This window comes from Orussus abietinus, unplaced genomic scaffold, assembly GCF_000612105.2.
Source record: "Orussus abietinus isolate OABI.00-Male unplaced genomic scaffold, Oabi_2.0 scaffold86, whole genome shotgun sequence".
NCBI lineage: Eukaryota > Metazoa > Arthropoda > Insecta > Hymenoptera > Orussidae > Orussus > Orussus abietinus.
This window is the reverse complement of record NW_019394257.1, coordinates 325906-342715: the sequence shown is the minus strand read 5'-3', so window position 1 is coordinate 342715 and position 16810 is coordinate 325906. Positions and strand designations below refer to the sequence as shown.

The following is a 16810-nucleotide window of genomic DNA, read 5'->3' as shown; positions in this document are numbered from 1 at the left end:
ATTAAATTAATTGCTCCATAATTATCCGCACTCTTCTCCCCGAACTGGGACTGCGAAAAATTGCGGATAATTATGGATGAATAAAAATCGATGAAAAAGATATGGTAGCCCCTCTTCATCTGATCTTCCTCTAAGGTCTCACTTCCGACCTTATCAATCGAATTTATCCTACCATTGATTAATAAGTTTCGCTCTCGAGGAAGATTAATACGTACACGAAAAAAAGAGAGTGCACTTCCGAGTGATATAAATGTCTACGACCTTCTATCGACTATCGACGAGGAATCTATCTATATTTCGCTCTTTCTTGAGATTCTACTCAAGCTCTTTATTCTCTCGATTGATCAACATTTACAAAAACCGACCGAGACCGGAACTCGCACCCTGATGTATCATACAAAATCTCGTCAATGCGACGTAAATAGACACCGTCGATAGACACGACTGTACACTCCCTTGTTCACCGAGCGATCGGGTTAACAACCGCGATCGAGATAACGATTTTAATTGTTCTTCGCATCCAGCAGGGCTGATAACCGCGCAGGCTCCGTGACAGGCAAGGAACATGTCCGGTGTCTACAGACATAAGCGGTAGCGCGGCCATTAAGAGGCGCCATGTTTGTCAGAACTTCATTCCTCGACAGAAGTTCTATGCTAGCTTCATCCACCAGCAACAAGGTCCTTCCAGGCAGAAGTCTTCCCCGGACGACGCGAAGCAGTGCTTCGGTGTCTTCGGCATCCTTCTTCCCAGCTACGAAGATCTGCGGAGTCGGATAAACAATTTAATTAGTCAGCTGATTCTGACGAAGAAATGGGAAATGACAAGTCTCCACACTTAAGGGGACGCGAAAGTGGCCTCTGAGAGGTCGATCGTTCATGAGATTCCATTTTCATCAGATATTTCTAAAATGTTTATAAAGAAATTTAAGCAAGAAAAAATGAAGTTTCACGAGTGTCCGGACCTTCCTTACAGCCTCCACGTTCACGTTGCAAAGTTTCAAACGATTCGGTACACCCAGGTCGGAGAAGTTTCGTAAACTGGAGGCTCTTCGCCGTCGCTTTCACACCCCCTTAATACAGATGTGGAAAAGATATATATCGGGCACCTGCGCCACTGCCTCGTGGTGAGTTATCAGCGCGCAGACCATCTCCGGCACGCTGGTGGGCATCTTCGCCAGGGTCTCCCCGAAGTGGAGCAAAAGTCTCGCAGCTTTATCGCTGAATTCGGCCCGATTGAAGTAGGAATGAAGCTTCAGCAAATTCCCACAGGCCACCGAGTTGCTGGACGGCTCTGCCCCGTCGTGATCTGCAATCGTGCGTAACGTAACTCAGGGTGTAAAAATAATTGAGACTCGGCAAGATTAATCGAGGTCGCCCTAAGCTTTCAGTCCTGACGTCCAAGTGCCGGCGATGCCGTGGCCCAACCTAATCTCAAAGACGAGTACGCCTTGACGTATTCGCAGCTAAATGGTTTTCGAAATCTCGCGAGCAGGGGCCATGTGGATCTCCTTAAAACAGCACCGACATTTTCAGGGCTCCGTTCCAGGAAGCTTCAATTCGCCCGATTGTGCGTCTCTAGAGTTCCCATAGAAGTCCAACATGCCCCGTGCGTTTCTACAAGACCATCGAAAACGGCTCTATCAACTAGGGTCTACTGTACAGCTACAATAGTGATATGTACTATTTTTTTTCCCTAAACCATATCTGATGACTTTTCGAGGGAAACTGTGTGTTTCGGTCCAGCAGAAACGCATGCTAAGGAACTGGCTGGAATTAATTTCCTCTTTACCATCCTTCATCCTGAAGATGACCGAAGGATCTCCTCCGGTGGTCGAGAAGTACGCTGCACTTTCCTGGTCCCAGAAGAGTTCGTCCTGGATGTTCTGCAGCTCCTCTGCGAGCTTTAGCCAGTGGGTATCCAAACTCGCCTCGTAAAGGTCCAACAATCCTCTGACAATAAACGCATAGTCCACGTGGAAGCCCTCGATCGGCGTGGACCTGGGGGCGCAGAAACAGTTTAACCGACAGATTTAGAGATTTATTTATCCTAGGGCCTCGGATAAATTCTTACTGCCAAGTCCTTACGTCTGGGTGATCCTGTCGCCCTCGTCGCGATAACAACTGCGAAGAAGGACGCGGTTCTCCCTGTCGAAGAGGTACTTCTCGATAAATCTCGCAGCCATCTCGGCGTACTCCACGTACTTCTTGTTCCCTGTAGACGCTCCTGCGATCGACAGCCCGCTGATCATGAGTCCTGGGAAGGAATGAACCGAGATTAGGACCTAAAGAGGTTCCTGAAGGATCCGTGAAGTTTGTATTGGTATTGACCATTCCAGGCGGTTACTATTTTGGAGTCCAAGTGAGGCCTCGGTCTCTTGGATCTCTCTTCGAAGAGGATCTTCAACCCCTCTTCGATGTATCTCTTGGTGTCCTCCGTGCTCATCTTGAAGTGCTCCGCAGTCTTCTCCAGGCTACCCTCGATCATCAGGACATTCTGTCCGCATAATTCTTTATGAGGATCCTGGTGGATAGATCTATTTTAATTATCTACCACTGTGTGCTATCGATGTAAATTAAAGATTTAATGATGTGGGAGACAAACTTCGGAGCTCCGCACGTTTCCCTCTGGCCGGACCATGAAGTGGAAGCAGAAGATATCAGACAGGGATAAATTCTCAGAGCTTGGGATTCTCTTGTCGAGGAGGCTTTCAACTTCCAGATATGTCCACACGTAAAATGCTCCTTCCCTTTTGGCCTTCGAAGACTGCGATGGCAAGGAGTCTGCATCTTCCGCACTGTAAAATCCTCCTTCCTGAAATAGAATATATGTAACAAAAACGATCGTGAAGATCTAACAATGTATATGGAAAGTAGAAATTTATTCAACCTTGTGACGGAGATCCCTAGTAACGTAGGTAACGATGTCGTCCACGATTTCTGCGAAGAACTCGTCTTTGGTGGCAACGTAAGCCTCTGCGTAAGACCTCAACAATTGCCCTTGATCGTACAACATCTTTTCAAAGTGTGGAATGTGCCATCTGCCATCTAAGGTGTACCTTGCAAATCCCTGGACCAATATTTATATATAATAGTTAATATTTATTAAATAAAATAAGTAATGGCTTTTGATCAAAGCCACTTTTTTTTGTTATGAGTGACGTATCGTTTACCTGACCAACGTGATCGTGGATTCCACCTCTGGCCATTTTTATCAATGTGTTCGTACACATCTTGAGATATTGTTGGGCAGCTTGTCCAGAGGGATTCCTCGCGTACATCAAAAACAGTAGATTTAAATTCACTGGTTGAGGAAATTTTGGAGGATCGGTAAACCCTCCGTACGCATGATCGTACCGCCTTGCTAACTGTCTCGCACAAGTCTCTGCCGAGTCTATCGAAGGTATCGATTCACTCTAGAACCGAAAACAATTCTCTCAACAAATCTTCCACAGAGGATGCTTCCAGAAAAGCACACACCTACCGCTGTTCTGGAAGAAACCACAACCGTTGACTTTAACACTTCGATCATTTTCTTCCCAGTCTTCAGAATGTTATCTCTGTTCTCATTCCACTGAAAAATGGATTGCATGTGATATCTCGAAAAGCTTAAAACAATGCCAGATAATTAACTGGGTAGGCTATTTACTTGTGTAGCGATAGCAAGAAGGACTGTCTTGAAACCTGCCTGACCATGTTTATCGGTAGGTGGAAAATAGGTACCTCCAAATACCGGTGATAAATCCGGAGTCAAGAAAACGCTCATGGGCCAACCACCATGGCCCGAAAGCGCCTGCAATTAATTGAACAACCTATTCTATGGTGAAACAAGAATAAGAGTTAATGATGTAAAGAGGACCTTAGATATTCCTTCAATTTACCACAATAAAGCTCATGTATATATTGTCGATGTCAGGCCTCTCTTCCCTGTCGACTTTGATATTAACGAAGTAACTGTTCATGACTTTAGCAATTTCAGGGTCCTCAAAGGACTCCTTTTCCATTACGTGGCACCAGTGACACGTGGAGTACCCAATGGACAAGAAAATTAGCTTATTCTCAGATCGAGCCTTCTCCAATGCCTCCCGTCCCCACGGATACCACTGAACAGGATTTGTCGCATGCTGCAGTAAGTACGGAGACTTCTCGAGAGCTAATCTATTCTGCTGCTTCCCTGGAGAAGCATGAGGATCACCGTCAGATGACGTCGAAGCCATTCTCAACTCGAGAGAGACGACAGCCGTCGACGAAGAGTCGCTTCTATGCAAAATAAACGAAATCAATATACATGCTATATACCGTGCACAGGTCAAGCCAGTATTAATGTCACAGCATTACCTAACGAACTGACTCTTGACTATCGAAGGAGCTGTTGATTCCGGAGCAGCAAGAAATCCCTTCCTGCGATTGTTCAGAGAATGTTTAGACAGTTCTGCGAAACAGCGAAGAGTGTTCGCAAGGGGCCTTCTCCCCGAGATGACAAGGTTCATAACCCGCGCGGGTTACTAAACAATGTAGGTTAAAACGCAATAATCATACGTAATTCGACTGCAATTGAATGTCACTTAGGACAAGAAATTCAGCTATTGTACATTGTCAGAAGAGCCAAGCAGGTGTCAAAGTAGAAACAGTCGAGAGAACGTCGATCAAATCTATGTACCACTGATTTGAAAAGAAAACCTACGTTTTTAATTTGTGGAAAACAAGATGCGTTTTTCAAACGTGTCCAATTGACCCCTCTTCTACCAGCAAACCACAGCAAACACTCACAAACCTCCTGTATATTTTTCCCTTCCATTCTGATAGGTTAAGGCACGTTCTGCTTTCACTAGAACGACCAATCCGGGCGTCCTTTTGTACAGGAGCTCCTAACCTCACTTTCCTTTCCTTACGGGCCGCTCCGCGATAAGGTTACGTTGTCATTAACAGGTCGGAATATTCGAAACCATGTACGAGGAATATACTGAACAGGTAAATATTATTCCAAACTAATTATTATCAGAACTGTGATATTAATCCGTGGAAAATGTGGCCAAGCAAGTATAAGGGTTCAATGAAGCGTGTACGCGTCTCGCTGTGAAGCATAAGAAACATGGGTATGGTTGTACTTGAGACTCTAATAGGTAAATAACGAGTTATTAACCACCTTTTTCAGTATGAATATGATGAATATGGCGCGGCGGAAACCCACTCGGAACAGTACGACAGGGCGAATTACAGACCGGTGCCGGAGGTGGTCAAGAAGTTTCTCATCTTCTTTCGAAACTGCATTAACGAAGGCATGATCTTTGAGATTCAGAACCTCTACGAGAACTCCTTTCCAAAGATATCGGAGCAGTTCTTCGACAAGCAATCCTGGCCGGATGAGTCTCAGATTGCTCATATCGTCGAAAATGACCAGGTCTTCCTAATCCTGTACAAAGAGCTCTATTATCGTCACATCTACGCTAGAGTACAGGGACCCACCCTGGAGCAGCGCTTTGGTTCATTCTACAATTACTGCGATTTGTTTAACTACATCTTGAAGCCGGAAGAACCGGTTCCTCTGGAGCTGCCGGACCAGTGGCTCTGGGAACTTATTGACGAGTTCGTCTACCAGTTCCAAACCTTCGCTCAGTACCGAGCCAACATTTCTAATAAAACGCCGGAAGAACTGGAACTCCTAAGCAATCACAACAAAATCTGGGATGTTCTCTGTGTATTGAACGTTCTGCACTACTTGGTCGACAAGTCGAAGATCAAAAGTCAGTTGGAAGTCTACGCCAGTGGAGGAGACCCTGACTCAGTGGCTGGAGTTTTTGGCAGACACTCGTTGTACAAAATGTTGGGCTACTTCTCGCTAGTGGGTCTCCTTCGGCTGCACTCCCTGCTCGGAGACTATTATCAAGCGATCAAGGTCTTGGAGAATGTGGAACTCTACAAGAAAAGTGTCTACTCTCACGTCCCAGGATGCCAGATCTCTACTGCGTACTACGTAGGTTTCGCTTACATGATGATGCGTCGCTATGCAGATGCCATAAGGACATTCTCTGGCAGTCTGCTCTACATTCAGCGAACCAAACAGCTTTTCACCACTCGAAGCTACCAAAATGACCAGATCAACAAACAGACCGAACAGATGTACCATTTATTGGCAATCTGTCTCGTCTTACATCCCCAGTGTGTCGACGAGGGCCTCCAGCAAGCACTGCGTGACAAGAACTACCACGAGAAAATGTACAAAATGCAGTACGGCGATCTCACAGAGTTTGAGTCTTGTTTTCTGTTCGCTTGCCCAAAGTTTCTTTCATTGGTGCCACCGAACCCTGACGCGCCCGGTGAAGACCACGTGAGGGAAGCTATCCAACATCAGACGCAAGTGTTCATGGATGAAGTCGTACAACAGAAGATGCTACCTACGATACGGTCCTACCTCAAACTGTACACGACTCTTCCACTAAGCAAATTAACGATGTTCATGTGTAGCAGCACAAGGCCGGATGAAAGCTGGGTTTTGGACGAGGAAGTGAACAGCTTGATTATCCACTTATTGTGTTTCAAGCATAAGATGAAGAACATTGTTTGGACAAAGGGAGCTTCGGGACTAGATGGCAAATTCCAGTCAGGCTCGGAGGTAATTCTGATTCTTTTGAATTAAAAATCTTAACCATTTTTTATGTTAAAAAAAACTCAATGGCAAATATTTTTTACAGCTGGACTTCTATATCGATCATGATATGATCCACATAGCGGACACAAAAGTATCCCACCGTTACGGGGACTTTTTCATTCGCAAGATCCTTAAATTCGAGGAACTGAACCGCAAGCTCCGTCACATTAAGATTTAACTCAGGGAAGTGAGTGTCACCGTCGATGTATCACGATTTTAATAATAAAAAAAAAAGACCAAGAGACTCTGTAGACTTCTCTTCTATACACTATTTTACAGCCATTTTACAATTCTTATCCCAGTTTCAACGTCGTTAAAATTCCGAAATTTATATCCATGCCAATCGTTGAACTTTAAACTCACGTAAAGCACAGTTAATATTTTAAAAATTCAATTCGAGAAGTCGAATAATACTTTTCAAGTCTTTTAATAAAGTGATTGTATTACTACCGATTTATCACGATCCTTCGAGGGGTAGAAAATATTTAAAAAATAGAAATACAAATGATACATGTCTATACATACGTGAGATCAAATAACGACGTTGAGACGATAACATAGTATTAATTTCTAAAATCCATCACCCTGAGGGTTCAACACGAAGAGCCTTGCAAATAGTAGCAGTCAATGCAGGCTTCATCGGTGCATCTATCATCATTATATCCTGAAGATAATGGAAGAATCTATTGCCACGCTTAACCTTTGCTTTGACATTCTCAATTCTACAGATAGTTCGAATGCCAGAGAGGTAATCCAACTGCTGTCGACAATCCAGAGGGCACGGTATCAATTCTGACAGAGCGGAGACACTACTGTTCGTTCGCTGAGTTTTGGACAATTTTAGAGACTCTCGAATGTGAGAATTATCGTCGTTCAATCTGAGGACACTTTCCATCAGAGTGTCTGACATTTCACTACCAACGGCTTCGTGGATGGAGAAACAACTAAAATCCTCAGCAAGGGATAGGCTGGCACCGGGTTCCAATTCCCACGTCGTCTCAGGTGCCTCCTTCCTGTCAACAAGCTGTTGAGCTGTACTTAAGTTCACTAAGTCATCTGCTATCCTTGCTAGATCGTCACACTCGGATGATTCTGATTTTCTACACTTGTTTTTACTTCTATGTGCTCTGCGCTCCCTAGCAGGCTGAAAATTCTCCTCGTTCATCGAAGACCTCTTCTCAACTTGATCGCTGCCTAATTCAGTTCTTTGAACCGACGGTAACTTGTCTAAAACTAACATGCACTGCAATTGCAGCAGAGCTTGTCGTAGGTCCCCTTTGTGCAGAAGACTCTGAATGAAAGAATAAATACTAGTTTAATTCCACATACTTGTCAATTATATCCTCACTTAACGATATAATTTCACACTTTGAACTTACATTGATGCAAGACCTTGGAAGTATGCGACCAACCTCCTCAAGTGAAATCACATCCAACAGAGCTGCTGCTCCAGCACTGTTTGCTGGTTTGCACGATATGTAAATCTGTTGCGGTGCCATTTTCTTCATGTAGCTACACGCATGTCTGCTGGTCATAATTATCGGTCGCTTCGAATTACTTGCCAGCATGTTAGACGCTGATATAAATCCCTCGTCCTCCTGGAACACTATGTCCACATCTTCCATCAGAATCAGAGAATCATTCGTAGACTTCTCCGACTTAACAGGGAATGACAGGTAAGCTCCGAGATCGTTATTAATCCTGTGAGACATGGTAGCTTCTTGCAAGCTCTTCAATATGCCTTTCCCAGTCCGTTTTGACGATGCGTTCACCTCCAACACACTGTAACAATTTAGATCGTAAGAAAATAAATAAAAAAAAATGTAATTTCATTTAATGATTAAACTTTTCGTACTTGTAACCAAGTTCTTCGGACACTGCATACACTATAGCACTTTTCCCGCAGCCATGTGGTCCTATTAAAACTGCTACTCCTCCTGTAGTAGAAGTAACACTCGAAGCATTTGAATCAGTGGAACAAAACTCATCTCCGCTGCTGTAACATTCACCAGAGTTCACTTTCTTTTTCTGCCAATTGCTTAACCAGTTCCTAAGCTGAACAGCGGCTTTCTCATTCCCAATGACTTCTGCCGCATTCTTTGGTTTGTATTTATCAGTCCATATACAATACTGATTTGTCACATTGCCAGGTCCCTTAACATTATTATTTAACATCTTTGACTGAACCATCTTCCAAATTTGCCTTGCACCGGAGTAGCGACTTTCTATTTCACAAAACATTTTCTCTAGTTCCTCGTCACTAGGCCTTGGTGCAAATATTAAAGGTTCAGGTTCGCAAACTTCCTGATCGATATGACCTGCAATTGTCAGATCGATGCATTCCACGATATCTCCCACGCCATTCAACCTGCTATCAGGAACTTCTCTATTTTTGTTGCCAGTTAACCTTTGGTTGCTTGTCTGGTGCTTCCTCCCTTTCCGCGAGTCTGCAGTTTCCGATTTGCTCGAACTCTCCTTACGTTTCTTACGGGAAAAAATATTTTTCCACTGCACTTCGCAAGGTAAGGGAACGGTTGATCGATGTTTTAGCCCAAGCTCCTGTACATCGGATTCATCCGACAAGTCAACATCCAGCAGACTCTTATTTGATCCTCCTGTACCGACTCTCTCGTTAACTTTGTTAGACTCATCTGAAACACGATCCCTTTTTAAACGGTTCACCAAAATATAACCATAAAATACTAGAATAATTAAGAAGAATCAGCGATCAAAGTGTATTGGATCATTGCCATCGACCAAACTATTAGTTTAGGAGACTCCTGCTATTTATCTCATCATGGATATTAAACAAATGTCAAATAGAAAAAAACACATTCCAAAACTGATTACCTAATCTAAGCTCCAAGTGGCATTCCCCCTGCGTCATTATGGCCAAAGTTCGTTGCCTTGGATCCTGCGAAGCCTGCACCAGTGCTTTTTGAAGCACAGTGGTCTCTTTCCTAATAGACTTCTGAACTTTCCTGACGATAGAAAAATCAAGTTGCATTCCACATCCTTTGAGTTAAGATTCTACAGATACCATTATAGTTACCCGCTTATCGTCTCTGTACGACTAAACGTCCACCACTGCGCATCTGAACTACCTTGAACCTCGTCAGTTTCCTCCGCTTCCAGCTCGGAGTGTTTGCGCTTCTTGAGATCGCTACCAACAGCCGATCGAGTCGAACGCCTATACCTTGATTTCTCCTTAACCGCATCAGCCTCCTTGTGCTTACTTTGCAACAAGGCTTGATAAGCATCTTTCTTTTCCAAATTGTCAACACGATTCAGCGGTAAGCTGTCCGTCTTCTCGACAACCTTATTCAAGGAATTACTCGGTGAATTCTTTCCTTCCGTGTTCCTTCGAGCGTTGGATGTCTTGGAACTTCTAGTTTCTTTCCCACTATTCTTACTGACTCGGTCAGGACGACCTGACATGATGACAAGTTAACCTACACAACAGTAAAATTATTTTAGACACTCCTTGTACCACTCTCTGCATCAATCAAATAATAACCATTAAACAACAAGATTATTAAGTGATAATTCAGTGAAATATGGTATCAAACAATCATGTGATGAACTCGACATAACCTAACCAACTCAAAAAACACATTCGTACGAGCGTCTAAGGTCCACAATTTTACAATGATTTTCGAATATCCAGACACATTGTTAATGTACATACAACAAATTCTCAGCATTAGATACGTACGGAAATGTCAAAATCTGACAAGAACTATCCAAGTTACAACTCATTCGGCGCCTGAATACTTTTCCCGCGAAACGAGTTCCTATGACGTTGAATATCATAGAACGTCGCAGCAATGAAGTAGTATGAGAGACATAACCTCTATGCAGGGTTGGGTAATTTCATGATTTCACGCGTCGCGGTCAGGCGTCGCCATATACAGGGGTAACTCATTTCTAGCAGAGATGGGTTGTTAATGTTAACTGTCTTTTTTCCCCCTCTGATTCCAGTGTTTCATTTTAATTTGATACGCTCTAATGGTTGTTTTACAGCATTATCACGTTGTATATAATTTGTACTAACAATAACAGGTAGTACTACATCCGTTTATCGCTGCCTGTGGAAAAATTCTAATTTCTCAAGATATTCAAAAACATAACCTCTCTTCGAGCGTGCGCTTTGTAATCCATTTAAATGTCAAGCAAGACAGTAATGGATTTGGAATAAAACATTAATGATGGAGGAGGACAGTGAGTGCATTTATGAGAACCTTTGTAATAAAAGTAACATAATTAGATTAAGTAATCCGCAATAATAACTGTCAATGTCGGAGTATTAAAAATTAAAGAAAAGAATTAAAAAGCTAGAAAGGGATTTCAGAAATCGTTCCATTCTAGGATTAGTCAAAAAAAAGACACGAGCCAAGCGAGATGGGGACGTTCACATGTTGGCGGAGGTCCTTAAAGACCTCGGGGATCTCTACTTTGAATCAGGTCGATTAAATGAGGCCTTACAAGAATATCAGGAACAACTGGAAGTCTGCGAAATGTTGGAAGACAAACTAAGCTGCGCCGTGGCGCACAGAATGATCGGGGAAGCCTATGCTAGCCTTGGAGAATACGAACAGGCCCTAGCGCACCAAAATCTCCACCTTGGTATGAAACGTCGATCTTTAATGCATGAAACAAAAATGGTTAGAGGATTAATGTTTACTCCATATGGATTAAAATTGATTGGACAGCACAGAGGGAGCACACGAGGTTGAGAATCTCCTCGAGGAGCAGCGTGCCTATGCTACGCTGGGACGGACATACTTTTGTCTGGCCGAAGCTCTGCCAGAGAATTCGCCAAAGCGAGACAAAGCTCTTGCCGATGCCAAGAAGGCCTACAGCAAGAGCATACGCCTTTGTAATAAGTAAAGTACCACCCAAAACGAGTTTAAAGCAAAATTCTGCATTATCATTAGCTAATTCTTGAATTTCCGATAAGCCTCTCGTTTCTTACAGACTGGACAATACAAATATTAAGCTGGAGGAGATGATGACAATGCGAGCTCGCCTGCTCTTGAATCTGGGCCTTGTCCTCGAGGCTCAGGGCGAGCCACAAGAAGGTGTGGACCTCATCGAGAAGTCTGCAGAACTCTGCACGAAGCACAAACTCACCGAAGATCTGCATCGCACTCACATTGCCCTGGGTGCTCTTCACGAGAGGCAAGGAAATTTTAACTTGGCCCTGGAACATCTCGATAAGGCTTCGCAAGTCATCAGTTTGTCGATGAAGACCGAAGCCCTCATGGCCAAGGCTGAATTGTTATCAAGGATTGGAGACTGGTCTTTGGCACGAAAAGTCTTAGTTAATCTCTACTCGATGAAGGGGATCCCTCGGGACACTCAACGACAGGTTGAAAAATTGCTAAGAATCGGTAAGATGAAATCGATTAATTTTCTAATAAATAGTAGTATTTATAAAGTCTGGATATTTCAGTGGTGACAGTTCAGAGCACCGAGGAGGATGTAACGATGGAGACTGATCCAAAAACCAGGCAGAAGCTTTGTGAAAAATTAGGTGATATAAGTGTAGCTATTAAAAGTTACGAAAGGGCAATCGAGTACTATCAAGAGATGCTTAATTGTGCTGAGGAGACGAAAGAGGAGATAAGTGCTGCTCTAGTAAGTCTTGCGCAGACTATGCAAGATGCTGGACGAATCGATGAAGCTTTGCCCTTCGCTCGCAGAGAATTAGAGCTTTGTTCTGATTCACGGGAGGCTTGTAGGTTAGAAACCCCCAGAACTCATTGATCAATTGACCATTCTCTCTATGTAAAGTTCTGATAGTAAAATACACCTTTTCAGATCCGCTCTCTTTCTTGCCAATCTTTTGACAAGGAGCTCCAGCTTAGTTGACTCAGAAATCAGAAGCACCTTTGACCTGGCCTCGTCAAAGGCACAGGAGTGCTCCGATTCGAGCCTAGAGGCTTCGGTGCTGCGAGACCTTATAATCTATCTGGAGAAAATCGGCCAGTTGGACGAGGCGGAAAGAGTTAAGGAGAAACTGGACCGGCTGCCCATAACTGTTAACGAATCGGAGAGTGACTCGGAGCAGGAAAGTCCTGATATCGGAGCTGACATCTGCCTCGAGGATCTCCCCGATGTCCAGGAGAGTTCTACATCTACCAAGTAAGATAAAGTGGAAGGACATCGATAGTTTTGAGATTAGCTTAAGTAAATACAATCAGCTGTCATTTTAATAGGCGAAGGAACAAGTCGAAGGGCTCGAGTACTAGAACAGGCTTCGTAGTGAAGCGCAATAACAAGGGAGAGTCTCAGCTTCACGTTGCCTGTATCCAAGGGAACATGAAAACAGTTGAGAGACTTCTCGCTGCAGGTCATCCGACTAATACAAGGGACTATTGCGGTTGGACTCCACTGCACGAAGCTGTGAATCATGGATTTACGGAAGTTGCAAAATTACTACTGCAAGCTGGTGCTGACGTGAATGATCCAGGTGGACCGATGTGTGGTGGAGTGACACCGTTGCACGATGCTGCGGCCTGTGGAAATTTTTCCTCGATGAACCTATTGATTCAGCATGGTGCCGATGTAAAGCAGACAGCAGAGGATGGAGAGACAGCACTCGATTATCTGGAGGCCTGGAGAAAGCGAGTCGACGAATTGTCACCCAGTGAACAGCTGGACTACAACCATGTACACCAAAAACTGTCATCGATGCTGCCTGCAAATCTTCAAAGGAGTGGAAAGTCACCGGTTGTGTCTAGGGACTCGGACAGGGCTGAGAGTGACAGTGATAGTGATATTAAGACCCCGAGGAAGAGAATCTCCGCAGGAGAGGATTATAAGAGGACCATTGAAAGTTTAAAGAATCGAGCAAGTGTTATGTCAGCTTCTGTTAAGCGGTCCTCTGCTCAGAAGGTGACAGCTCCACTGCTCGACTGTAATCAAGTTACCGCAGATGAGTGGCTGGAGGATGACTTTGACATTCCTGAAGTAATCAACGAGTCTCCTGGTAGTGCAAAGAGAAAATCGCAAAGTGAGATTAAGGACCACGACAAGCAATCTAAGCGGAGGAGAATCAATTCTAGTGAGAGTGTTGACCACATCATTGGAGATTTGGAGATAGTTGACAGTGATAATGACATGCTGGAGACAACTGACAGCGCAGAGAGTTTTAGAAAGTCTAGAAGAAGACCGAAGCAGATTTCTCTACTCACTGCTGGGTTTACAAGAGACTCATCAACTCGCACTCCCTCACCTCAACTCGAAGAGGCTGCACCGGTGCATCTTCTGCGTTTGGAAGTTAGATTAGAGGAGAGGCTCCTCAAACTTACGATGACAGGTTCGGAGAGAGAACCTGTGACTGTAGCAAAAGTCATAAATGAGGTTCAAAACACTTTTGAAAAAGACACTGGCTGTAAAACGACATTAAGACTGATAAATGAACGCGTTTTGGAGCCTGCAACTGTTTTGAAGGGTTCACAGTCTGGCACTGAAACGCTGCAATTATCTGCTGAAGTAATCGACATGACTGTTCCACCAATCAACGAAAGGTACGAGATGATCTGCAGAGCCAATGGCATTGGTAAGTTATTAATTGTTAATAGCTTTGCAGTTTTTTTTAACAAAAATAATTCTCGGATGCTTCACTTTCAGGAATACGTGACCAGTTAATCGATTGCTTAAAGGAGTGCGAAAGATCAACGATCTTTAGACTAAGACATTGTGCGCTGCACGATAGAGAGTTGTCGACTCTGCTGACTTGCCTTGAATATCAGAGCCAAGTTCAAGTCCTAGACATGTCAAGAGCTGTACTGTTCCGCCATGGAAAACTAATATCTCGGATCGTGAGCAAGTGGTCTTCGTTACGGGAGCTGCATCTATATTGCTGTGACCTTGATCATGATGCTCTTATGCAGTTCACGAGGCTACCTATGCAGCTCGAAGTTCTAGACCTGAGTTACAATCCTCTGGGCCCGGGGAGCAGTGCAAAACTTTACGAGTTGATTTCTCCTTTGAGCCGGCTCAAAGAGCTCAACTTGTGCCACTGTGAAATCGATGATTTTTCTTTTGACCTGTCGATTGAGAGTCTAGTGTCAGTGAACGTGTCATGGAACTCCATGAGCGAGGCTGGAGTGTCTCGATTTTTGCAACGAAATCTACATTACCTCAATTTATCAGGTGTCGAGGTTTCAAACGGTCTTTCAGTGGCTCAAGCATTGTTTCGCAATGTCAGAATTATCCCGGAGAGTTTGCAGTGCCTCGAAATGGGGTTTTGCAACATTTTAGACTCTGATGTCGCTGAAGTCTTGTCACGATATCCTAATCTCAATCGGTTGGTGCTTACTGGGAACACAGGGTTAACTGTAAACTCAGTGCGCGCTGTTTTAAATTATAAACATACACTTCGTTATGTGGATCTTGGTGGCTGTACTGAAGTGAACGAACTGCCTGATCAAAATCTCCTTGGAGAAGAGCCAGTGTTGTTAACGATGACAGTCAGTATTGCTCCGAGAGTTCTCGACTCATGGAAAGCATTGTGGCGAGGCTTGAAGTGTGTTCATACGATGATTAATAATGTAGTTATATTTAATCCTGACACGCAGACTCAAAGACGTGAAAATTTTCAATCCGATCTAGGCAAGAGTTCGGGATTTTCTCAACGATGGCTTTGAAATCTGAATCTCTAACTTTGCTTAAAGGCTCGTCAATCGATCGTTACATTCTACTTGAAAGAAAGTTATTCCTTTTTCCTTAAACTAGAGAGTGCTCCTTATTTCAATTGAAACGTATACAGTCGATTACCCACTTTACAGTGTACCGTGTTAACCATAATTGAATTCTCCTCAGGACTGCTGGCAAGGTACTCGTTAAGGCTGCGAGTCATCGATGACAGTAGAGACTTTAATTGTTCTTCTTTGTCATCGAGTGTCCATAGGAAACTGATGTGATGCGAAGCATCCTAGAATAGAATCCAAGTATTGAATCGAAACTCGTTCCTGTATAGTGTATAGTCCTGACAAGTGACAGTATAAGTTCCACAATGCTTTCATATCTAAACATCACTCGATAACATGTACTTTTTTTAAACAGTTATTTTGTAAATAAATATAAAGACAATCAATAATTATAAGGTTTTCCAAAAGCTAATCACTGAAAAATCAGTGAAAATCAAGAGGTCATGACTTTATTTCCTAAGATGTTTCTTATAGTGTGGTAAACATAATTGAAAAGTAATATATATTTCTTAGTATATATATATATATTAAATTATGCAGATTACCTCGTAAAATGGTGGCAACTCGTACTCTGTCAATATCTTGTTTAAAGCTTCCGTAAACTCTTTCAGTATCCCGTCGTTGTTACGGCATGAGACACCAAGGAACGTTCTGGTTCTGTCTTCGTTGCAGTAGACCTTCACCTCATTAAGCTCCAGGATGAAGCGACTGGTCATTTGGCACAGCTCCTTTATACTGGCCATGATGGATTCGATCCAGTGAAACTTTAGAATCAGAGTACGCGTCAGACTGATGTGGAGTTGCTCGAATAACGTATTACCTGTCATCGGCAAGCTACTTTCCAATGATTTCATCCAATTCCTCATCGAGTCGCTGGGCACATCTGCACATCGGGAACATTTAACAGTAATTACCAAAGAATGTACTATAATAATTTATGCAACGTACAGTCTACGTAAACCAGAGTGGCCCAGTTTCCTCTCTCGTGCTTGAAACTTCTGGATCGACCGTCATGATCTGCAGGATCATCGACGATCTCTGGGTGATGCTCGACACCTTGCCACGATGAGATACTCTCAGGTAAAGGTAAACTACGATTAATTGGCGAAAATTAAATAATTTCCTTTACATGAATCAAGTTTTAAAGGACATAACCTCACGTCAACTGAGATAAATATTCACGACTTAATCTCAAAACTACAGATTATTTTCCAACCTACTAAGTATTCTTCGATTCTTCAGAATCTTCATTCTCATCCTCGGAGTCTGATAAATAACTACTTATTAATGATAAACCGGCCATAATGTATGATTGATAGGTTATACAGGTTATACAAAATTCTAATTCAGTAGTTTTCTTCTCTACCGATTGGTAGGTCGCAGTTCTTAGTGGTCCATAGACTTGAGAACAGAATAGAGGGCCTAGCGGTATTTTCAGAACATC

At 43.3% G+C, this 16810-nt stretch overlaps 5 protein-coding genes across 8 annotated transcripts; 2 read left to right on the top strand and 3 right to left on the bottom strand.

The window, feature by feature from the left end:
- Positions 1 to 291: 291 nt before the first annotated feature.
- On the bottom strand, positions 292 to 4724 carry LOC105695079 (spermatogenesis-associated protein 20). Its single transcript, XM_012416345.2, has 12 exons — positions 4336 to 4724; positions 3879 to 4257; positions 3647 to 3790; positions 3482 to 3571; positions 3171 to 3413; positions 2888 to 3067; positions 2603 to 2812; positions 2329 to 2521; positions 2086 to 2254; positions 1790 to 1998; positions 1107 to 1306; positions 292 to 761 (listed from the first exon to the last, which is right to left on the bottom strand). Exons 1-12 carry the CDS (start codon positions 4485 to 4487, stop codon positions 504 to 506), a joined length of 2427 nt encoding a protein of 808 aa, XP_012271768.1. The 5' UTR covers positions 4488 to 4724; the 3' UTR covers positions 292 to 503.
- Positions 4725 to 4826: 102 nt separating this feature from the next.
- On the top strand, positions 4827 to 6888 carry LOC105695077 (eukaryotic translation initiation factor 3 subunit L). Its single transcript, XM_012416343.1, has 3 exons — positions 4827 to 4968; positions 5153 to 6610; positions 6690 to 6888. The coding sequence occupies exons 1-3, from the start codon at positions 4945 to 4947 to the stop codon at positions 6822 to 6824; spliced, it is 1617 nt and encodes a 538-aa protein (XP_012271766.1). The 5' UTR covers positions 4827 to 4944; the 3' UTR covers positions 6825 to 6888.
- LOC105695076 lies at positions 6849 to 13154 on the bottom strand. Of its 3 annotated transcripts, none has more exons than XM_012416342.1 (6): positions 13089 to 13154; positions 9699 to 10098; positions 9497 to 9627; positions 8502 to 9297; positions 8026 to 8428; positions 6849 to 7937 (listed from the first exon to the last, which is right to left on the bottom strand). In XM_012416342.1, exons 2-6 carry the CDS (start codon positions 10082 to 10084, stop codon positions 7227 to 7229), a joined length of 2427 nt encoding a protein of 808 aa, XP_012271765.1. In that variant the 5' UTR covers positions 10085 to 10098; positions 13089 to 13154; the 3' UTR covers positions 6849 to 7226. The 3 variants fall into 3 exon arrangements, with proteins under 3 accessions (XP_012271765.1, XP_012271764.1, XP_012271763.1); XM_012416341.2 differs by lacking the exon at positions 13089 to 13154 and adding an exon at positions 10498 to 10552; XM_012416340.2 differs by lacking the exon at positions 13089 to 13154 and adding an exon at positions 10362 to 10491.
- Positions 10735 to 15324, top strand: LOC105695075 (tonsoku-like protein). Its single transcript, XM_012416338.2, has 8 exons — positions 10735 to 10867; positions 11015 to 11272; positions 11364 to 11532; positions 11624 to 12039; positions 12102 to 12390; positions 12470 to 12793; positions 12868 to 14213; positions 14285 to 15324. The coding sequence occupies exons 1-8, from the start codon at positions 10852 to 10854 to the stop codon at positions 15301 to 15303; spliced, it is 3837 nt and encodes a 1278-aa protein (XP_012271761.1). The 5' UTR covers positions 10735 to 10851; the 3' UTR covers positions 15304 to 15324.
- On the bottom strand, positions 15292 to 16711 carry LOC105695078 (U6 snRNA phosphodiesterase). 2 transcript variants are annotated; one of them, XM_023434319.1, is made up of 4 exons: positions 16583 to 16711; positions 16315 to 16457; positions 15912 to 16249; positions 15292 to 15590 (listed from the first exon to the last, which is right to left on the bottom strand). In XM_023434319.1, exons 1-4 carry the CDS (start codon positions 16621 to 16623, stop codon positions 15402 to 15404), a joined length of 711 nt encoding a protein of 236 aa, XP_023290087.1. In that variant the 5' UTR covers positions 16624 to 16711; the 3' UTR covers positions 15292 to 15401. The 2 variants fall into 2 exon arrangements, with proteins under 2 accessions (XP_023290087.1, XP_012271767.1); XM_012416344.1 differs by having other exon boundaries at positions 16587 to 16703.
- Between the last annotated feature and the right edge of the window lie 99 nt (positions 16712 to 16810).